Source organism: Eurosta solidaginis, chromosome 2, assembly GCF_040869045.1.
Source record: "Eurosta solidaginis isolate ZX-2024a chromosome 2, ASM4086904v1, whole genome shotgun sequence".
Taxonomy (NCBI): domain Eukaryota; kingdom Metazoa; phylum Arthropoda; class Insecta; order Diptera; family Tephritidae; genus Eurosta; species Eurosta solidaginis.
In genome coordinates, this window is record NC_090320.1 from 271,525,951 (window position 1) to 271,550,752 (window position 24,802).

The following is a 24,802-nucleotide window of genomic DNA, read 5'->3' on the forward strand; positions in this document are numbered from 1 at the left end:
ACTATTCTGTAAGCTAAATTGAGTTGTATGAACACCACTCAATTTAAATCGAAATTGCCTGAATTTATTTTTCTGTTTGAGCGTAGTATAAGATTGAGTTAAACGCATTTATATGTGATCGGGCTACTATGCTTTGCTTGCAACAAAAGTTGGGGGTTGACTACTTTTCCATGGCTAATGGCGCGAGTTTCGTTCAATCTGCCGTTCTCCATAAGAAATATGTGCAGTATACTCATAAGGCATAAGATTGAGTTAAACTGCTTATGTGACGGGGCTTTTAAACTACTCGAAAAATTGAACAATAAAACAAAATACAACTCTGCCTTTTTAGTCCGGTTGTCAAAAAGACTGGCACAAAAAACATGGCGCTTCAAGTTTTTTTTAGTGGATTTGAGAAATAATTGCGATATTTTGTTTAATTTTAACACATACAAAGCGCTTTAAAACGAACGAAAATTAAATTAATTAATTGAAGTTGCGATTTTCGTTCAATTGAATTTTGTACGAGTGAATAAAACCGAAAAGTGAAAAATTCGTCTTTGCAAGTGGTGGAAGGAAAAATTAAATAAGAAAATGTGGAGAAGTGTTGAGTGATTGGTTGCTGGGGTGCTGCGGACAGCAAAGAAAAAGAAAAGTTTTATCGGGTCAGGTCAGCTTTTCCTGGCGCGCTCTATAATAGTTTTGCGTAAATGCATAATTATTGTGAAAAAGCTTCAAATGTGTAAACAATAAGCATAAAATATATAAAAAGTGCAAGATTGTAGTAAAGAAATCGTGGAAGACACGCATTAATGATTTTATTTTGTTCATCTTGCGGCAGCGTGGGTGGTGTGCAGAAATTAGGAGATAACGTATTTTTGTTTTTCTTTTTGCAACTAAATTAGTACAAACAAATGTGTTGATAAAAATGAGTGCGGAACCATTTGATGAGGATTTTTTCGAGACTCGTTTGGAGGCGCTTAAAGACACACAGGAAGGTATACAACAACTGTCAGCATGGTGTTTACAGCAACGTCCACATCACAAGAAAATTGTAACCTGCTGGTTGAATGTTTTAAAAAGAGGTATTTACTAATTTTGTATGTTGATCTGTTTTATCCGGAAATATTATGATGATCTCCATTAATATATAACCACTAGCGATCTGACTGAAGGCCAGAGACCGTATCCCGATTACATTTTTCCAATCATTGCAGTAGAAGAACGCAGCATGTTAGGGGGTCAGAATATACCCGCGACTAAAAAACCAAATTCAAATGGCTGTGTATCGCAACTCATTCAGGTTGCCAGCGCAATATATAGCTTCTCCAAACCCAATTGTCAACCTCTCCTATCAGCGGCGAATCCTGTTTCACTAAGAGGCTCTGGCGACCCCAAGCTCCTCATGGAACTTGGCGTGGGGAGGCAGGGATGGCCTGAAGGTTTAATGTGGCCATATAAACCGTCCCCGAGATGGTCCGGCTAGCACCTTAATGGTGCCGTGTTACCGGAGCATGCCGGATTTGTAACCGGCAAAGGATCATCACGTCGATAACGCTCCCCAAAGCCTTCGGGGAGAAACTTAATGGCTACAAAACAACAACAACGCACATATAAAAAAAATGTAATGCGCGATAACCTCCGAAGAGAATTTAGGCGAACTTCTCTTCCGATTAATTTTTCCTGCGAATTGACGGGACGGAGTTAACTTGTTTTATGATGGCTCCGAACGGCATCTTCAAGGCAGATGAGTTTTCACTGAGAGATTTTCATGGCAAGAAATACACTCTTAGTGCTGCCAAACACAGCCGAGTGGCGACCCGCTTAGAATAATTTTCTTCTAATTGAAAAAACTTGTTTCTAAAATTTTGGTGTTGCTTTGCACGGGGCGTGAACCCCTGGATGATCAGTGTGGTAGGCGGAGCACGCTACCATCACACCACTGCGGCACATGCATGTAAGCATCTTAATTCCGGCGTGTAATATGTCCCCACGTGACACCAATTATCTTTGCAAGTGTTATGTGGAACCAACGCCTATTTAAGCCGTTAGCTGTTGAAACATCTATTTTCTTGGACTTTCGTAATAGTGTTTGAAAGGCAATTCGAGGAGGGTCGTACATTTTTGCTTGCACAAAGCGCTATTAGTACAGCAACAAAAAAAAAGAAGGAAGAAGCTACAGGCCTGCCAAAATACTGCTCTCAGAACCGCCACGGGCTGTCTTCGCCATCTACATAATGAGGCGAGAATACTTCCCATCAGGGAAAAATGAGATGCTAACCAAACAGTTCCTGTTGTATACCCAGAAACCTGGGCATCCCAACAGACATCTGATTGATGAGCCAACACCGCCTAGAGGCTTAAGGAGTAATCTCCTTAAGCGTTCGTAAGCGTTGGGAGCGAATATTTGCTAACGTTAAACTTTTCTTTTTTTTTCCTTTATGAATTGTAGTGAGCATATTCTGTTATGAATCTGTTTTGGTTTCCATCATATATTATTTTATATACCTTAAATATGTTAGGTTAATGTGTTAAATTTAAAACTTTAATGTTTTATTATTATTCTGTTATTTAATGTCGGTTGTACTATAAATGATCATACATGATCTTATTGTACTAATATATATTTCTTTTAATAAATGAAATGAAATTATGATGAAATACGGTACCTGATAACTCAGCCGTATGAAGCAAAAAACACAAGCAGGTCCTCAGTGAACTCCACTAACAGGCCTCGGAAATTTATGCCAGGAATTGCCCGGTGAATCCAGTACTCATAGAACAGTTCCCAAAACTTGCGGAAGAGGAACGCATACTCCCCAGGGAAACGCGAGTCACTCTAGCTCAATTTCGTTCTGGATACTGTATGTATGTATATAGAGTTTAAATGATCATCCGGGTTGGTAAGAGGGGACCTTAAAAGGTGAGTGAAAAGGACAATGGGGGGGGGGGGGGGGGGTGGGGATCCGAAGCTGAGCGGGTAAAAGGGGTTTTCAAAAATAAAACAAGTCCATGGCTATTCCACGCAGCCTATCACCCTATATCGGCTGCCAGTGTAAAAACGACCAATCTGAGAATATTTTTCAAAAACACCCTATTCTAGTTAATTTCATTTATTTATTACGGCAAAAAGCCTAATTCATAAATTAAATTATATTACAATTTACTATCTTATTGCTAAGGTTTTACAATATTCATAAAGTTTTGCTTTAAAAGCCCCGATTTCATTACAACTTTTTATATCTATAGGCAGTTCATTGAAACTTTTTAGACCTTTATAAAAAATATTTTGCTGATCTATTTCAGTTCTGAATAAAGGCAGTTTGAAATTGTGTTTATTCCTTGTATTAATGTTATGTGTTTGCTTAACTAATACTACGTTTTTACTTAGATATTCAGGTACATTTTCACTTTTAATATTAAATATAAACTTCATAGCGTGAAAAAAAATCTTTTGCTTTACACTTAACCAGTTCAAACTTCTCAGCATATCAGCCGTACGAGTATCTCTAGGTTTTTTAAGAATAAATCTCATACATCTGTTTTGCATCTTTTGAAGTTTATCTATTTCTTTGTCTGACACAATGAATAGAATAGATGGGCAGTTTACAAAGTGCGGTTCTATAATGGACTTATATATAATTATTTTGTACTTTTTTTGAATATATTTGGATGTTCTCTGCATAACCCCAATTTTTTTCGCAACTTTCTGGACTGTGTAGTTTATATGTTCTTCAAACTTGAGTTTGTTATCAATTATAATTCCCAAATATTTTATACTTTCAACTTTTTGTATGCTTTCATCATTTATTTTTAAACCAATTATATCCTCATTAACGTTCCTCCTTGTTATTATCATAAATTTCGTTTTATTTATATTAAGTTTCAGTCTATTTCCGCACAACCATTTATACAGGTTATTCAGTTCATGTTGTATTTTAGAAAGTGCAGAATTAATATTATTCTCACTAATCATTATTAATGCATCATCAGCGAATAGTTTAATTTCACAACCTTCAATAGCGTTAACTATATCATTAATATAAATTAAGAACAGTATCGGTGCCAAAACTGAGCCTTGTGGTAACCCTATGGGTACTTCCAATTCATCAGACATCACGGTATTTATAACCGTTTTCTGTCTCCTCTGCTTCAAATAGCTGCGAAACCAGTCAAGTTCTATACCAGTTATACCAATACATTCCATTTTTTTGATTAAGATCTCCCTATCCACTGTTTCAAAAGCTCGTTTGAGGTCTAGGAAGACTGAAACAACCACTTTTTTTTTATTTAACTCTTCTTTCCAGTCATGTATCACCAAATTAAGAGCTGTCTCACATGAATGTTTCTTTCTAAAGCCTGACTGCTGGTGGGCTAGTATATTATTATCTTCAAGGTATTTCGTTAACTGGTTCTTAACATAAGCTTCAAGTATTTTACAATCACTAGGCAGGGTGTTTATGGGTCTAAGTTCTTCAGGTTTTACTGTCTTTTTAACTTTTTCCACTGGTATCACCGTTGACGTTTTCCACTTTTCTGGTACAAGACCCTCTTCTAGGCTGTTATTGATTATTTGTGCGTAGAAATATCCTGTATACGATATACAGTCTTTAAGTACTCCATCAGATATAAGTTTTCTGCCGCCTATTTTATATTTGAACTCTTTCAGAATATTAATAACTTCATCTGTTGTTATTTTGGCAAACTTTAATCTAGAATTGACTTGTACATCACTTAGTGCTATACGGCAAGGTTATATGATGTTATTAATTTCTATTACGCTATTTATAAAGAACCTATTTAGACCATTTGCCAGCTCAGTTTCATTTTCTACCATCATACCATCTATTTCGCCTTTTTAATCCCTTCGTTATCTCTCGTTAAGCAAACCGCTTGCTTAAGATGTTTCCACATTTCTCTGGCGTTATTTTCATTCATTTCGACTTTATTTTCCATATATTTAACTTTCTTTATTTTTACTAGCTTTTTGTACATACGATTTATATTTTTATATTCGTTCCAATCACCTGTTTGTATCGCAAGCTTATAATTATTATATTTGCATTTATTCATTTGCGCCAGTTCTCTGTCGTACCATTTATTCATAAGCTTGACAGATTTCACTATTATATTTATCCCAAGCTGTGATTTTCTTGGTCATTCTCGTCTGGTATGATTTAGACGTTTTAATATTGAACATTATTGTTTCGTGATCTGAAATTTTGTATGCAGGCAAATTATTGCACTGTATTTCATCTGAATTTGAATATAATAAATCAATTTTAGATGCACTTGCATCTGTAATTCGAGTATTAAATTCTACTTTTTGGGTCATACCCATCACAGAAAATATCTCATTCAATTTTGTACTATATGTTGATATGTAGTTCATGTTTATATTAAAATCCCCGATTAGTATATTACATTTACTTCTTTCAAATTTATCGATTAATATTTCATTTAGGTACTCGATAAACGCTGCATCACTTGTGCTTGGTGAATGATACAGAACCCCTATTTGCCACTTTTTATCGACCTTTTTCAATTTTATTATAATGCACCATAAGTTCATATTGACACTAGCATTATAAATTACATTTATCTCCACTGTCCTATGAACATACACTAGTACTCCTCCTGTATGCCTGCTGTGCGAGTCGCATCTAACCATATTATACGATGCTATTTCTAATTCGCTGTCTTCAACATCTTTCGTTGTACACGTTTCCGAACATAATATGATACTTGGTGTATGTACTTCAGCCAACACTTCCAGTTCACATTTGTTTGATACTATGCTGTTAATATTCAAGTATATGCACTTAAATTCATTGTGTCTAGTCTGCAGTCTTTCTTTGTATCGAATTTTCTTCAGCGGTATCTCATTGAATTGTGGCGGGCTTATCAGTGCGTCGGGTGTTCGCTGCTAGTATCCTAGCCTTTGTTTTTTTGCATTCAAGTGCTTTAGGTAGACTGGGCACTGTCTGCTATTGCACGAGTGATTGACATCTAGTCCTAGATTTAACTTCTCATTTGCCTTTATGCAGTTTATACACTTGTTTGCTGGTTGTTCATTACATTCAATGGTCTTATGCTTACCCAAGCATTTGGTACAAACTTCCTCGTTTTTGCATTCAGTCGCCTTGTGATTGTATCCTCTGCATTTGAAACACGTTGTCACATCAACGCCATCGTAAACTTTGCACCTTTCCCATCCTACGTTGAGCTTATCCAATTTTAAAGCATTAGTAAACATTTCCTCGTCTACCTCCAATATTGCGTTGTAATAGTTTTTGTTGCTAGTTTTAACATTATATTGCTTAATAATTTTTATTTCACCATGTTCTAGGCATTTGTTTTGCTTTCTTAGACACTCGATCAGGTCATCTCTATTCTTTTCAAACTGCATGCCTGTTATAAATAATTTTGGTTTATAGTCACGTGGTATCTTTATTTCATATTCATCACTTATTTTTTTATCCATAATTTGTTTAATCTTATTTCTTTCATCTTCATTAATACTATCGATCACCATAATACCATTATGGCCCGCTTTAATGTCTGTTATCTTTAGCTCGTTAGGGTTAATTTTATTATTTAGATCTTGCCTTGTTCTTTCACTAGTTTGTTTTGCCTTCGGTTTAACAATAATAGGAGCCCGTTTCTTAAGCTCTGGAACGGCCCTAGCTGTGTTTTTATTTTCACCCGTTCTTAGAATATTTGCATATGTTTGTTGTGGTATCCCATCGTTTTTCTCCTTTACTATTGTTTTTATTTCACTACAAAATTTCTCATTCTCCCTCCCCACTACTTCAGCTTGATTTTTTATTTTCTCTGCTATCTCCCGCACTTTCCCGCACTAATAACAAAATACATTAAATTTTAGTCCAGATAGAGCTTTTGAAACAAATTCTGAGATAGGGCATTCATCAAACGAAACGCGAACGCAGTCGCAAATGATAAAAAAAAATAATCCGGAAATGTCCTTAGGGAAATGGTCGCAAATAAAATTAAAACCAACCATCAAATGGTTCCAAAATTGTTCCGTTGTGATATTTAAAGAAAAATCGAAATAGTGCTTATATAATGGCGAAAGTCATTCCAAGATTATTCTGAATTAGCCCCATGATCCTGCAACAATCCTGAAGTGGGCTCGAAATATCACATATACAATTCTAAATCTATTCCGAAACAACCACAAGGTGGATTAATCATGAAATTATATGTACCGAAGTTATCACATTTCCAAAATCAAAATTATACCGAACACAATTCCGAAACGGTCAAAATAATCCTAAATTGATGCAATTCCGGAAAGATGTCAAAATGACCCCTATTTAGGGACAAAATTATGCCGGGAAAATTCTAAAATTATGCCGAAATAATTCATAAATGATCCCAAAATTGTTTCAAATGCTCCTTCATGTCACGTCACTATTTAAAATAACTAAAAATTTACTGTACCCAGGCAGTATTTGCTTCCAGATCAGTATCTATAGTAATAATAATAAAAAAGACAATATATTTGGCGCGGTTTACCTTCAAGGCAATTAAGGCCGGGCTTCTTTCATAATTTAGATGTTTAATGTCAACTCCAAACAGCAGGACAGATGAATTTTGCTGAGAAGTTTATCGTAGGGAATCGCCCCTCCACGCTTTTAAGAAAAATTTAAGGTGTTGCCAACGTAATTCATAGCTTCTCCAACCCAATTGTTAACTTCACCTACCCGTGGCGAATCCTGTTTCTATAGCAGCTGAGGATCTGGCGACCCCTCTTTACTCATGGATAAAGGAAGTTGGAAGGCGGGACGGCCAAGAAGGTTTCATGTGGTCATACTAAATCGTTCCCGAGATGGTTGGGCCAGTACCTTAATGGTGCGTGTTACCGGAACGTATCGGATCTGAAACCGACAAAGGACCATCAACATCGTTTGCACTCCCCCAAAATCTTCGGGGAGTGTCCTTATAGCTACAGCAACAACAACCGCGTCAGCCGCTAAAGGTGTACCAAATTTCATATACATAAATCCGTCCAGAAGTTCTGGGGAGATTAGGGGACAAAGACAACGTCTGGTTATCCTCACATTCGAACATTATGCTACACCAATAACAACAACAAAATCAAATTTTCTGGCTATTAAACCAACCATTTTTTTTAAAGATTGATTATAAGCAAAAAGTAGTTTCCCCGTTTTTCGTAGCTACTGTCCAAAACATCGATAGTTGTTTCCGAAGTCCCTAATTGGACCGTTCCTAATATATATTTATTTTTCGCATTAAAAATGTAAAATGAAATAAAAAGCCAACCTTGTTGTTGTTGTAGCGATAAGAACACTCCCCGAAGGTCTTGGGGAGTGTTATCGAGTTGATGGTCCTTTGCCGGATGTAGATCTGGTACGTTCCGGTACCAAGCCCGACCATATCGGGAATGATTTGTTATGACCACCATCGAGTTGATGGTCCTTTGCCGGATGTAGATCTGGTACGTTCCGGTACCAAGCCCGACCATATCGGGAATAATTTGTTATGACCACATGTGACCTTCTAGGCCATACCGCCCTCCTACCCTTTAGATCCATGAGGAGTTCGCCTCGCCTTTTTGGTCATTACCAGAGTCGCCAACATTTTTCTCTGAAGCTGTGTAATTTATCTGCCATCTTTAAATAAGTTTGCTACCTTTTTTACCATACACGACATCACAACTCATTACAAAATTAGTTAAAAATCTACATAAACAAACGTATTTTTATAATTCAAGTGCGCGTTGAACATAGACTCGTCCTATTTTATTTGGCAAATGATGTTATACAAAATAGTAAAAGGAAACGTTATGAATTTGTCGAAAGTTGGGCAACTGCACTTCAAAGAGCAACAACAATGGTCAGGTGTGTATGTTTTAAAATAAAATATATGTATATAAAAATATTTTTTGGATATCACAATTTCACATTTCATTACAGAGACGAAAAGGTTAAGAGTAAAATTTTGCGAATATTTGGCATTTGGGAGCAACGTGATATATACAATGAGGAATATTTAAGCGATCTATGTGGGCTATTAAATATAAATCCACCAAAAAAAGCGCAACCGGTTGTAGCTGAATCTGCCGATGACTATACGGTCGGTATTCCCAACTTTAATCCGAGTTCGTCTTTAATTTCCATATTTTTATTTTTTCCTTTTCTGTTTTGCGTATATAGAATGGTCCACTAATTACCAACATACGCGAATGTGTTGAGCTCTCTTTGGCGACGGATAATAGTTTTAAAAAATTGCCGAAAGCTCCTGTTTGTGATATTGAAATTATTAAACAACAAATAAAGGATAAAAGTCATTCGGATGATATTGAAAAGGAAATTGAACGTTATACAACATATGCTGAGGCATATAGTAAGCATTTGCATGCTGAAATTCGTAGCCGTAAAGCGGTATTGAATAGTCTGGACACAGCTATTAAATTTTATGCAAATCAAAGAGGCGAAGTGAAGGTGGTAGTTAGTGTAAGTACACCATACTATTTAGAATATTTTTTCTTATCAAAATGTACAGCCATATATCGACTGCTGTATAGAATATTACCCTATCTCAGTGAAAGTTTCGAAAATGTGTATTTTAAGTTTTTTTGTAGAACGCTTATCTCAGGATATGTTTCAAAAACGAGCTACGTTAGTAGTAGTTTTTGAAAAATATTCTGAGAAAGCGTGTTTTCGAAACAGCAGCATAGATTAAAGCCCTTATTGATCTCAATCCTTCATACAAAATACAAATTCTTAACTATCTCATTATTCCTTTATAGAAAAATCTAGTCTAGTGACAGTAAAAAATAAATAATTTTCAATAATTTACAAAAAATAGAAAAACAAGAAAAAAATTCAAAATTTAATTTTCGCTGCATTCAAGGCGAATCCATACCAGGTGGTGGCAAAGCGAATTCAATCAATTTGCCGTGCAGAAGAATGTCAAGTCAAAAGAAAATTTTCATAGATTTCGATTAACTGAGATTTTGTTGTACAAGGCTTTGTTTGGAAAATTATCCAGAAGAAGCAATCAGCTGATGGGATAACAACACCTGGTACTGAATTCGCCTTGGCTGCATTTTTTGCAAAAATAAGCACATATTTGGTTATGTGCAACATATAGATATATTTTTTTTGGGCCTGCTGATAGATGTTCGCTTGAAGCAAATGACTCTGTATGAAAAGCAAAACTTAATTATTACCTTCAATAACATTTTGTTTAAATTAAGTTTCTGTGGAAATTGGTATAATGCTGTTGGGTTTTTGATTTAAATCTATTTTGAATGATTTTTAAAAAATTTTTTTTTTCAAAATATTTGGAATTACAACTCATTCATTAGTTAGAAAAAACCGCATGAGTTGTATAACGAAAATATTGCGAACAAAGTTCGAAAATTCACAAGGTTTTGAAAATTTCCAAATTTCTGTTTAGAATTTTAAAAGTTTGTAGCCTAACTAAATATAAAGTTTTTAACAGAAACAAATGGAACTACACAGAGGACGGAGTTATTAAATAACTTAATTCTGGTTTTTCCGTTTGGTCGTCAAACCAATTTTGTTAACGCTATGGACACATTCACAGCTCACTACTGCCGGTCGCTTGCGGCCAAGTATCCTCTGGGTAGCCGCTAAACATCCGTTTAGCGGTAAGCTAATGTGAGAAGGCGACAACCTGGCTAGGCCACTCTGACATAATCGGTTTAAGGGCTAGCCGGGGGAGATCTCATGTTGTTGTTGTTTTAGCGATTAGGTTACTCCCCGAAGGCTTTGGGGAGTGTTATCGATGTGATGGTCCTTTGTCGGATACAGATCCGATACGCTCCGGCAACACAGCACCATTAAGGTGCTGGCCCGACCATCTCGGGAACGATTTATATGGCCACATTAAACCTTCAGGCCATCCCTCCCTCCCCACCCCCAAGTTCCATGAGGAGCTTGGGGTCGCCAGAGCCCCGTCTGTTAGTGAAACGGGATTCGCCGCTCGAAGGTGAGGTTGACAATTGGGTTGGAGAAGCTATATATTGCGCTACACAACCCCTTGAATCCCGGGAGATCTCGTCGGCAGCGTCTGTACACCTCTAGGTGCGGCTGCAAGCGGGCGTCTGTCTTGGAGCAAGCGGCTCGCTATATAAACGTGCCAAGTAATATTTTCACCCCCGCTGAGCGGGTTGTGCGCTGGGCTTGAAACCCGCCACGTAAAACTATACTCCAATGAAATATAACAACAAGCCTCGGATAAATACACTCTCTATTGATGACGACCATGGCAAACGTTGGAAGGACAATGAATTGAGGGCATGCACCTGGAACGTCCGCTCCCTGAATGGGATTGGTGCAGATGCCCGGCTGGTTGATGTCCTCGTCAAAGCAAAATCTGACATCACCGCAATCCAAAAAATACGGTGGACGAAGCAAAGAAGAAAGAAGATCAAAAATTGTGACATATATTGGAGTGGCCATACGAATAAGCGCAGTTTCGGCGTCGGATTCGGGGTGGGAGAGAGACTTTGTCGCCAAGTGCTGGCGTTCACGCCTGTGGACGAGCGTCTCGCCGCTATCCGAATAAAAGGAAAATTTTTTAATATATCATTCATCTGCGCCCATGCGCCGACAGAGGAGAAAGACGATGAGGTGAAAGACACTTTTTATGGACAATTAGAACGCACATACGAGCGCTGCCCCCGTCATGATATAAAAGTCGTGATTGGCGACTTTAACGCCAGGGTGGGCAAAGAAGGTGTTTTTGGCCCTACAGTCGGAAAGTTCAGCCTACACAATGAAACTTCTCCTAACGGACTGAGGCTGATTGACTTTGCCGGTGCTCGAAACATGGTCATATCCAGCACGAGGTTCATGCATAAAAATATACAATACAATACGAAATACTCGCAATCAGATCGATCACGTTGTGATAGACGGACGGCATGCCTCCAGTGTTTTAGATGTGCGCACGATCCGAGGACCTAACATCGACTCGGACCATTATCTCGTTGCAGCCAAAATACGAACCCGCCTCAACGCGGCTAAAACCAAGGAACAAAAAACACAAGGAAAGCTAGACGTCGAAAAGCTTCAATCACAACAGACTGCCAATGATTTCGCAACTCGACTCTCACACCTGCTCTCTGAGAGCACAACTCATCCTGAAGGAATACAGGAGCAGTGGGAGCATATCTCCAAAGCACTTCGTACTGCCACCGAGGAAAAAATTGGTTACCGGCGGCCACGAAAAAACAACTGGTACGATGAAGAATGCCGCGATGCAACCGAAAGAAAAGACGCTGCCTACAGGGCTACGTTAAAAGCGAGCGCGACAAGAGGAGTGTGTGAACGCTATCGTGAGTTGAAAAGGGAAGCGAGAGGCCTTTTCAGGAAGAAAAAGCAGAAGCTGAAAGGCGTGAGTGCGAGGAGCTTGAGCTGCTAGCCACCAGGCTAGCTACCAAAAAATACGGCGACAGACGGACAGGTTTTAAGACCGGGGCAAACTCATGTAGGAATGAAAACGGCGACCTTGTAACTGATGTCCAGATAGTGCTTAGATTATGGATGATGATGGAATATATGTCCCCCCGCCCGATTATGACGAAGTTAGAATAGCAATAACCAGATTGAAAAACAACAAGCCGTGGGCGCTGATGGATTGCCTGCGGAGCTATTCAAGTTCGGCGGCGAGGAGTTGGTAAGGCGCATGCAGCAGCTTCTTAGCAAAATATGGGCGGACGAAAGCATGCCCGACGGTTGGAATCGAAGTGTTCTTTGCCCAGTCCACAAGAAGGGGGATACTGCAAAATGCATCAACTATCGTGGAATCAACCTTCTTAATATCGCATATAAGGTCCTTTCAAGTGTATTGTGCGAAAGATTGAAGCCCACCGTGAACCGGCTGATTGGACCTTATCAGTGCGGCTTCAGACCTGGTAAATCTACCATCGACCGGATTTTCACAATGCGTTAAATCTTGGAAAAAACCCGTGAAAAGAGAATCGACACACATCACCTCTTCGTCGACTTTAAAGCCGCCTTCGACAGCACGAAAAGGAGCTGCCTATATGCCGCTATGTCTGAATTTGGTTTCCCCAAAAAACTTATATGCCTGTGCAAAATGACGTTGAGCAACACCATCAGCTCAGTCAGAATTGGGAAGGACCTCTCCGAGCCGTTCGAAACTAAACGAGGTTTCAGACAGGGTGACCCCCTATCGTGCGATTTCTTTAATTTGATGCTGGAGAAAATTATACTAGCTGCAGAACTTAACCGCACTGGAACAATATACTATAAAAGCGTGCAATTACTGGCATATGCTGATGACATTGATATCATCGGCTTAAACACCCGCGCTGTTAGTTCTGCAAACTGGGAAAAGAAGCGGTAAAGATGGGTTTGATGGTGAATTAGGACAAAACGAAGTACCTGCTGTCATCGAGCAAAGAGTCAGCGCATATGCGCCTTGGCAACCACGCTACTGTTGGCAGCCATAATTTCGAAATAGTAAAAGACTTCGTTTATTTGGGAACCAGCATCAACACTAGCAACAACATCAGCACTGAAATCCAGCGAAGAATCAATCTTGCCAATAAATGCTACTTTGGACTAGGTAGGCAATTGAAAAGTAAAATCCTCTCTCGGCGAACGAAAATCATACTCTACAAGTCACTTATCGTACCCGTCCTGCTATATGGGGCAGAAGCATGGACCATGACAACAGCAGATGAGGCGGCTTTGGGAGTGTTCGAGAGAAAAGTTCTTCTAAAGATTTATGGACCTCTACGCGTTGGCGGAGCGAAGAAGCGACTGGCGCGCCTTGTTGGACGGCCATAGCCGTTTAGGCGGTTAAGCGCCAATTAAGTAAGTAAGTAAGTATGGACACATTCAGCCTTATTGACTGGCCAGTTCAACATATCTTAACCTTCAATATTGGCTAAATAGCTGACTTCGAATCTAAAGTCTGTTTACCTCGAGCATCTCGAAATTTCAAGTAGTTGCTTTAAAACCATTGCAAAATGCAAAAAATTTAAAATTTTCCCAAACTGGATTTCACTCGTATTCACCACATTGAAATACATGTCGCCACGGTCCTGCCCGAGATCTGATCGAGTATAGATACATTTTTTTTTATTATGTATGCTAGTGTGTGTCACTATGAAAACGTAATTCAAGGCGTTAAGTAGCGCCAGCTCAATTTATAGCTTCTCCAATCATATTGTCAACCTCAGCTAGCCGTGGCGCATCCTGTTTCGTAACATCCGAGGATCTGGCAGCCCCAAGTCCGTAATGGAATTAGGGGGTGATGGGCGGGATGGCCTAAAAGGTTGAATGCGGTCATATTAAATCGAGAAGGTCGGGCTAGTACCTTAATGGTGCTTGTTACCGGAACGCATCTGATATATATCCGGCAAAGGACCATCAACATCGATAAGACTCCTCAAAACCCTCGGTGTTGTTTCTTTATAGCTACAACAACAATAACAACAACCATGAAAACACTATCACTGTCTAACAAATCACTACATGGCAAAAGAAGTGTGTAGTAAACTACTCGTGCGATTGGGACCTCATAAACCGCATCAGCCTTGCTATGGCTGGAATGAAGCCAGTTTCGCAGATTTTCTTTGTTGGTTCCCTTTTTATATTTTGTGGTTCCCAGGATCTTATAACGATCTTATGTCAAATAATAATTGCTCTTCTTACAGGCTTACAAAAATTTTGGTAGTCGAATTAAGCTTGTTAAAAAGAAGTTAGATGAAATCACGCCGAATTTACCGAGCCCGATACCATCGCCAGATATAAATGCGCCATCACCGGAGCCAGATGCAGATTTGCCGTTGCCTGACGACCAATCACCGATCTCAATTGTATGTTAAATTGCTTCAATATAAATTTTTTTTTTTATTTTAACAATAAGTGAACATTTAATAATAACTTTTTAAACTTGTTTGCAGAATTTATTCAAAAGCACAATCAATGGTTATTCCAGCTATTTGGATAGTAACAAATTACCTTTTGATATAAATGATTTTAAGTCTGACGATAGCTCATCAAATAAATCAAGTAAATACCTTTTTAATATACCATACTATATTTGTATTTAACTAATTATTAAATATTTATAGGTCAGCCAATCGAAGTGATAGGTTCGCGTTCCGACGATGAAAGCTATACACCCAACGCCGATTTTTATAAACCTGAACCATTAACTGTTTATTCAAATAATAGTAATATACCAATACCAGGTTTAGCACCATTGCCAGTACCACCTGTCGAATCAGGTTACACTTCACTTGCACGTTCAGCACAACAATACGGCGGTATATTACCGCAGCCAACTGGCACGCTATTTGGGGGAAACAATGGCGGCATACAACATGATTACAATCCTAGTTATGTATCCGAAAGCAGTTATGGTATTGTAACTGATTCGGCTGTTGGTGGAAATCAAGGTGCCGGTGGGCAAGCTTTAATGCAACCACCACCACCACCATTACCAAATTCAATGGATAATATGGGTGGCACAGCAACACGACAACCACCTAATAATGGCAATGATGGTTTTAACGCAGCATGGAATATGAATATGACTTGGTCTGCGATAGACAATTCGAATTTGTCCAACTCATCTTATACGCTTGATGATATCGATACGCCTGTTTCCCCACCACACTTTGAACGTGAAGCGAATGGCGTGGGTGGTGCACCAGTTGAATATAATGAACATTTAGCCAGTAATGTTTTGGTGTCACAACAAGATGTTGATCATAGGCAATTACATTTCGATGTGCCCAATGTGGATTTAAGTGTCAAATTAGGACTTAGTAAAGGTTTGTGGTTTTGTTGCATTATATGCGACTGTTTTTCTAACTAAGAAATTATACTTCACCTTATATGAGTTGGCCTCCGATAAAACTATTCAAATAGCTCATGCCACTGAATACCAAACCACTTACTTTCTTTTTCAGAAAAAACGCGCCAATTAGATATCGATCATAGAAATTTGATTTCGTTAACCGGTTCACCGGGTACTAGTGAGGGCGATAAAAAACTTTGGCTATCACAGGACCAGGTAAAGCAAAGTTTTGAGTGATATTAAGAAGAAAAGATTATACAAAATTGATAATTTTATTGCAGAATTTCCTCGAAAGCGCGTCAGGCGATGTGGATTATCGTTCCTTACAACCGCCGGCTGTGAACTTGGAGGATATATCGTCACCGCCGGGTGTAGGTTCCTTAACCGTATATACAGCTAATTGCAGTCAAAATGGAACAGCCAGTTCTTGTAATGTTTTTTGGGTTAAATTGTTAGAAAAGAAAGATGCATCTTTCTGCCAGAAATTTGAATCAACATTATTGAGTTGGCAATTTTTCGCTCATTAACAATAATTTGCAAATCTCAACCTCCATATACTGTTTGATTTTTTGTATTTGAATTTAAAAAATGTTCGGAAAAACTTTAAAAAAAATGTGAAAAGAAACAAACTCCAAGTTGTTAACACAATTTTAAAATTAAAATAAAATATATAGACGAAGCTTTAAATAATTATATGGCAGCTTCGGACTTTTTCCTCAACATTTCAAAATTTGTTCCTATTTTCAAAATCTACCAAGAATTCGTTTATTTTTTATTTGTAATTTAAAGTTTTTTATAAAATATAAAGATTTTTTAGGCCTCTAAAGATAATAATCAAACACCAAATTTATCCCACTTTTTATGAAAATGATTTATAAAGAATTCTTCAATGCTGAACTTAAGTATTAACATTAAAAAAAAAAAGAACACAACAAAACAAAAAAATACAACAACATTAACATTTTTAAAAAATGGTCAAAGTTTAAAAAAAATATCAAAACTTTAAACCTTATATATCTTTAAAATATTAAAGTTGGAAAAGTGCAAATTTAATTATATGTATTTTTTTTTTTTGTTTCAAAATTACAGAATATTTTAAAGTTTTGAACCTTCCAAATTTGGGAATCTGCTTTTTGTATCTGTTTTAAAATTTGTTTAAAAGAAATTTAGAATTTTTAATTGGAGTTTAAAAATCTGTTCATTAGAATGTAAAAACTTATAAGAAATTATAATTTTTTTTTCGAATAACTGACTCTTTAATAGATTTCTAAGATATTTATAAAGTTTATAATGCTTTTACGGTAAATTTAAAATTTAAAGAAAAAAATAAAAAACTTCATGGATTTGAGATGATGCTATAACTAAGTGAAAGATTTCAAAACTTTTTGACAAAATTCCAATTTTTTTTTTGTGTAATTTTGAAGTTCCTTTTCGCAATAAAAAGGATTTTATTCGAACGAAAAAAAAAATTTTAAATCAATATACCATTTTTTTTTAAATTATTTAACAAAAGTTTTAGTAAGTTTTTAGCACTTTTAAGAGAGTAGGTTTATAGCTTTTTTTTTTTAATTTAAAACCTTTTTAATTAGGCTGGCTGTCCGAAATTTTAATTCAGCCCTTAACTTTTTCACTTTTCTGATTCTCATTCTCAGTTAATGGCGCCGCCACCGCCGAACATTCAGAAAAAGACAAATTCACCACAGAAAAGTAATACCAGTAAGTTAAAATACAAAAATAATTAAAACTCAATGCTTTTAAAATGTTCTTCATATCCCTTTTTAGGCTCATCAGACAAAGAGGATTCGGGTAGTACGCGATATGATCCCTCCGATATGGTTATCGATATGGATATGTCTGACGAGGATCTGGATGATATTTTAAGAGGTTTGCATAATAGTTACACTGCCCAACAAAATTTGATTACCTAGATGTAGTTAGGCTGGATTTATCGCATCGAGTTAAAATATGGGTTTCACAATTTTTATTTAAGGATGCCGAAAATGTTATTGGTGATTTTTAAACTTCTCTGAGGGCATTGTGAGATATGATATTTTACTGCAACAAGAAGAACATATTTTAAACCCTATCCGAGTCAACTATAACATCTTGGGCAACAAACAGTTGTAGAATTTTTATTTGTTTATGTTATTCCTAATAATGCGATGATTTTCACACCTTATTAACCTTTTTTTTTATTTCTTCTCTCCCGCACACCAAAGAGGTGAACGAACAACAAAGTGATCAACTGGATAGTTCACAACAATCGATAGGCAGTGCCGATGCAACACAACATGAAAATTTCGATGATGTAATAGAAGAGGAAGAACAATTTGGAGCGAATGAAATTGCTCCCCCTAGGCCACCATTATTGCAAACGCCGCCCGAATATGTGCCTCAACCAATTTGGGATAATAGCCATATGCCTTTGCCGCCTAGTTATGAGCCGCAGGCCATTGACGGCGGCGGCATAAGTATGGAAATGCAAGAACAGGAAATATGGAATCAGCAAGCTGCTTGGCAAAATGGTGGTAATGGGCGTGGCGGATGTGTTGGTGTTGGTTTGGTGCCACCACCACCGCGTCCACCTTTTCCAATGCCTTTTAACAATTTTCACATGAGTGCCAATTTTCGTGGTGGCCGTGGTGGTGGCGCCGGTGGTCCGGGTTGGGGCAATTCACCAAATCAATTTCGTAATGAACGATTTGTACGACCGCCACGTGGCGGTGGTCCATACTACAATCGTGGTGGCAGAGGTGGTGGTGGTATGCGTGGCGGTTTTCGTGGCAAATTTCGCGGCAATCAAACGTGGTAGTAACTTTATGCTAAACTTTCTAATAATTTACATGTATGTATGTAATTGCACAATAAACAATTTAGCCGCAGCTGTAAGCTGTATTTGTTTTATGAAACATTATACGATATTGAAGAAAAACAAATTTTAAAAATGTCAAATAGCGAATAATGTTTACTTGTAGTATGACTCAACATAAACTTGTATTACGAAGATTCTTTAATTGATAAAGATTTTTTTTTAAGTTTAACTGGACATTTAGTATGCGTAACAAAATTTTCGTAAAACAAGTCGCATTCAAGTGTTTGATCCAGAATTTAATAAAAGTTGTTTAAATTTTCTTATTCGTTAACCATTATAATTTTAACATTACATTAATTGATTCCAATATTGGTTCTGCTATAAATCGGGATCTAAAACAATCCAGATTTATAAAACAACAGGTTATGCTGCTATGCAGTGAACGCGAAACATCAACGTAAATGAAACGAAATTGTTTACTATTTAGAAATTTAAGAAATTTTAAGTATGAGCAAGATTATTGTTATGTCCAGTTAAAGGGCTTACATATACATAGTTCACACATGTGAGTAAAAAGTAGCAGCAAAAATTATTTGAAAACTGTCATATATTTTGATAACTTCAGTGTGAAATATATCACATGAGAATTTGGAAATTAAAAAACCTTTAGTGAATTGCATAATGAAAACAATGTAAACCAACTTCGAAAACAGTTTCGAAAAAAAGAAAGTTTTTTAGATTGCTAAATAATTTTCAAAATATTAAGAATTTTAGGAAATTTTTTGAGTATGTAATTTATTTATGTCGAAGAAATACAAGTTTAAAGTCTTTAGAAAACCGCTATGATTTTTGAAAAATTTTCGCCCCAAAGAGTGTTTTAGATTTTCTTCAATAGCGTGTAAAACTAAATTTTTTTATATGGAAAAAGTTACAAAAAGATACTTAAATTCTCAATAAAAATGTAATGAATGGAAGAGAAATAGGTTTATTATATAGCTTTCGCTATATAAATCATTGAAGATTTTGTAATGAATAAAAATAAAAATAAAATTAAAAAAGTAACTGATAAAATTTGCAAATCATTTTTGCTGCTATAATTTTTCCCGAATATTTGTATAAACATAATTGCTATTAATAGTATGCATTTCCACAACTTCATTAGTAAACATATCGCACACTAACTACAAAAGAGTCACAACTTGAAGAATGTAAATGTTCAGGAGAGAAGAAAAACGGTTTATGTGAAAACGTCTGTAATGTTATACTGAAATCCAGTTTTTCAAAGAAGGAGACCTTCATTATAAAATGAATTGACGAAATTTTGTTGTAATTATTTGTTTACGAACAAAATATATAGCAATTTTGAATTATGACTATTTCCAAGAAAACTTACTACTCGTACGTACACAATTATTTCATCAAAAAAGGCACATTTCACAATAATACAAGAAAATTTACTCACTCTTTACGTATAAAAAGACACAATTTTAATTAATACACAACAAAGTTAAAACTTTTTCCAACAAGATAATCAGAATTTAAAATAATACGGTTTATGCCTAAAAAAAAACTGTTCACTTGTTCTTAAGCATATTGACACAACTAAAAATAGAACTCATTAGTTGATACAGCGCAAGCGATGCAATCAACACCAAAACTTGCATAAGGTAATTTTCCAGTTAAAGAAGAAACTGACAACGAAATTTTAGGGGCAGTTAGAGATGTGTACTAGACTGGGTTAGTCCCCATACAAAAAAAAAAAACGTTGCTAATTTCCGCCCCTGAATTTAAAGATTATGTTGAGAGGGTTTCGGAATTTTTTTATTTTTTTGATCCTTCGAAATACAGCCGAAAAGGTTTTTTCGTTGTAACTTGGTTATTTGACGTCCGATTTTTAAAATTGATATTCCATTATTTTGGCTTTGAGAAGCTTCACATTTCCGTTTAATGTCTTTTTAAGCTATGAAGTCGTTTTCACATGATTAGGTAAGCTAACAAAGTTACAACGAATAAACCTTTTCGGCTGTATTTCGAAGGATGAAAAAAAATAAAAATAAATTTTTTCCGAAACCCTCTTAACATAATCTTTAAGTTTAGGTGCGGACATTAGCAACTTTTTTTTCGACCCAGTCTGTGAATTGGTTTATGGAAAAAAACCGATTTTGAAAAATTTTAAGTTATGACTCTTTTGTAGTTAATGTGCGATATGTATTTAATTGCTTTCAAATATACAAAAGACCTAACCGACAAATTATACAGATGAAGCAACAAAGGATTTTTTCAATTTACCAAAGAAATTCTTTATACAGTAAGCGTGTCACCTAGCAGCTTCTCTCAGTTTATTAAGGATATGTAAGTGTATAAGTTATAGATATATACAGATGTGCTTGTACATACACTGAAATGCTAAAAACATATTTTCATTCTTAAAATTTAATATGTTTAATTTTAGTGGTATAAAATGTATGATTAGAATTACGATATTCGATATAAGAGTAGCTTTGATTTCCTGTATCTTAATAAGATAATTTTGTTTGGCGAACTCAATTCGCATGGCTGGTAAAACATTTTTTTTTCTACAAGCGCTAAACGCCTATGTCCCATAGAAAGGTATAGAATTTACGCGTTTACCGCCGTTGGCTGCAAAATTATTGTAGTTGTTAGTAGACTACATAGCCTTTAAATTTATTTACACTGTATGTATTGTGTGGTCAAATTTTAATACTGAAGGACACTTACATACAAACAAAAATTGATAAAATTACATGATTATCAACTACATAGGTACAAGTTAATATTGGCCTCAATACAAAAAAAATGTCTGATTTTGGGGAAGAATAATTAGGTTAACAGAAATATAAATTAACACCTAAAACTACTTATTGGCTGAGTTAAAAATTATGCTAGTGCGGTGGAACTGGGACGAAACTGCACAATCTCATTAAGCAAGTTTGATTGAAGCACGCCCCATTTGGGTTTAAAAACGCCCTACCTAAGATTTGTCTTCAAAGGCACGATATTCCAGCAAATATTTGGAGAGCAGCTATTTCAAAATTTTTTTTTTGGAAAAATATTGTATACTGGTCATTATAAGTTATGGTACTTCTGCAACAAATACTGAATGGTAACGACCAATTAAAAACTTAAATCAGCCATTTATGTCAAGCATAAAGCTTAAGATCCGACTTTCTAATACAGCTGTAAAAACGAAAAAAGCAACAAAAATTGTTTTAAAACATCAATTTTTTTTTTAAATTTCTAATTGAGAATTTTGATTTTTTAGAATTCGAAAGCACGTAATTGAATTTAAATATGGTTTGGAAAATTTCGAAACTATTTTCAAGACGAATTCTGCATTACTTTCCGCACTTTTTCAGAATCCCTTAGAATTTGCTGATGCTGATTTTTTCGTCATCGATAGTTTTTTAATTTTTTTAAGAAAGACTTATGGCTAAATTCTCGAAAATGATTCTGTTTTCGTAATGGGTAACTTCGATCTGTTTTTTGAAATTTCTTTTTTGTATTGGTAAATTTCGGTGCCGGTTATTTTTTTCACTGTACTTTTCGGAATATTTTACTATTGCGATATTTTCGTAGCCTTGTCCGTACTATTTTCGATATCATTTCGCTCACATTTCAGTATAATTTTGGGATTACTTTACGGATCACTAAAGGCTGAAATTTTCGGTTCGGGTTACTTTTACGCTAGTGGTTACTTGTTGACAAAGTTATTTCTTCAAAGCGGATCACATTTTGAAAGCAATTACTTTTTTGAAACCGGATACGTTTTGATAGGCATTTAAGTTAGCGCTATGAGTTACTTTCGGCTTCTAGTTTTTGCCAAGAGGATGGAGTTATATATTGGTTCTGGTTTTTAAAGGGGTTTTAAATTTGGTCGTTGAAAAAGATTCTGGTAACACTGTTTATACTAATTAAATCTATGTGCGACCCTCACGGACCGACCGGTTTAACCTAACCTAACTTTCGGTACCAATTTTTATTTCGTTACTGGTAGCTTTCGGAACCGATGACTTGGAACCCGTTTTTTCGTACTGATGACTTATGGTGCCGGTAATATTTTTTTTTTTTTAAGTTATGCCTTCAAAACGGATTACTTATTTTAAACCGGTTAGTTTTTCGGAACAGGATCTGTTTTTGTTGAAGGCAACTTTCAGTGTGAGTGACTTTGAACCCGTGTTTTTTTATTATGAACATCCGCATTGTCTACATTGAGCCTGAAAATGCCGAAATTTTATAACAACAACAAAAATAATATTTCGTATTCGGAACTAATAGCAGATTCCCAAAGTGTATTTAAGTCATTCCGAAAATACGCTGAAGCGATCACAATGTGGTCCTAAAAATTAACGCCAAATTTTGTTTTGAAATAGCCAGAAAATGTCCAAGCATTGAAGGAAATCGTATAAAGTATATATTTTATTTATATTTTATTAAATTTCGAAAATATATATTATATCAATCTCTCGAAATATGCCGTGCTACAACCATTCCACTCAGCCTATGATAAGTAGCGCACGCACACAAACACATGTGAAATAGTAACTAGTCTTTAATCACTTCTTTTTGAATTTAGGCTTCTTCTCACACAATCTTACGTTCTAATAATATTGCTTTCCTTTCGCCTATCTACCCCCTTCAAGAACCCAAAAAAATATTTAGAATTAACAAATATGAATGTTTATCAAATAAAAATTAACAATAAAGTGTTTGCATTACTCTGAGGCGTTGAATTTATTTAGGTAAATAATTGAAAGACAAAAGATCTGGAGGAAAAGCTATCAATTTTCTACGATGCTTGGAACCAAAAAAATGTTACAACTATCAAACGAATTTCAGGCGCTGGAAAAATTGGTTTCTCTTAAAATTTGCTGGTGGCAGTATATATTGACGGTCGCTCAGGGTTTGGAAGTTGGAGTGCAGAAGAACTTGGCTTGGATTGAGAAGATTTAAATCTCCTCTTGAAAAGGAACAATAAAACGAATCGAATGGAACAGTGACAGTGGCAGTGCTTGAAACGATATTTAGTTGCGGCTGTGGAAGGGATGATTCTCAAAATTGGATTACCTCGAGTGCTAAGATCGCCTTCTATGACGTATGAAGAAATTATTATTTTCGAAAAAGTTGTTGCTTTCCAAAGGCAATGGTAAGCACTTGGATGTGTTTTTGGGCTGGAAATATTTTCTATTAAAAAAAGTACCTTAAAACTCAAGTCGAAAGTAGATTCGCACGAAAATCGATTATTGCTTTTTTTGACGTTAGAAATTGAAATATTATTTTCGAAATGTGTATGATCTATGTAAATTCGAGTCGAGTTAGGGAATGGTACCTTTTGATGTCGCTCTGAATTTAGGAAATTATTTATCAGAATCGTTAATGTGTAAAAATCAAAATAGCGGGCAATCAAATTTTGAACTTTACTGTTTTCGAAAAATAATTTCTGTTCAAACAAAACCCAATATCGGGTGACATTTCTAAGCGCGTACTCATTATCTTCTAACCCGATTCGAAAATAAAATTGCACGAAATTAAATTATTACCATTTCCCAACTTTCGAAATTGAAATATTACTTTCGAAATTATTGATCAGAATCATTAATGTGGAAAACCCAAAAGGGGGGCAATCAAGTTTTTAAGTGTACTGTTTTCGAAAAATAATTTCTCTTCAAACAAAAACCAATATTGACTGAAAATTTCTCAACTTTCGAAATTGAAATATTATTTGTAGAAAATGAATCGAGTTACGCAATCGGACCTTTTTATGTCCTAACGAATTTAGGAAATTATTGACCACATTCACCAATGTGTAAAAATTATCAAGTTTACTGTTTTCGAAAAATAATTTCTCTTCGAAATGAAATATTATTTTCGATATTTTTACATATAAATTCGAATTGAATTAGGGAATCTGGACAATGTGGGACAATGTGGGACAATCACGTTTCAAAGCTTACTGTTTTCGAAAAATGCACACATTTTTCCACATTCACCTCGAAAATGTGCATATGCATCATATACATACAGTTGCGGTCAAATTTTTAGTAGCCATAACTTTCATTTAAGGGGCAAATTATTTTTTTTTATCACAACAGTTTTTCGTGGATACCGAATCTATTAGACTAAGAAGTTGGCTTC

At 35.9% G+C, this 24,802-nt stretch overlaps 2 protein-coding genes across 2 annotated transcripts in view; one reads left to right on the forward strand and one right to left on the reverse strand.

Moving 5' to 3' along the window:
• The window catches only part of LOC137240976 (solute carrier family 12 member 9), a 271,735-nt gene that overhangs the window by 43,851 nt on the left and 203,082 nt on the right, over window positions 1-24,802 (reverse strand). The gene's annotated exons all lie outside the window — the stretch shown is intronic.
• LOC137240971 (uncharacterized) lies at window positions 347-23,385 on the forward strand. The gene is made up of 12 exons (XM_067768028.1): window positions 347-1,064; window positions 8,738-8,864; window positions 8,940-9,099; window positions 9,180-9,479; window positions 14,687-14,848; window positions 14,936-15,044; window positions 15,107-15,811; window positions 15,950-16,053; window positions 16,119-16,208; window positions 17,490-17,553; window positions 17,620-17,721; window positions 18,057-23,385. The coding sequence occupies exons 1-12, from the start codon at window positions 908-910 to the stop codon at window positions 18,647-18,649; spliced, it is 2,673 nt and encodes an 890-aa protein (XP_067624129.1). The 5' UTR covers window positions 347-907; the 3' UTR covers window positions 18,650-23,385.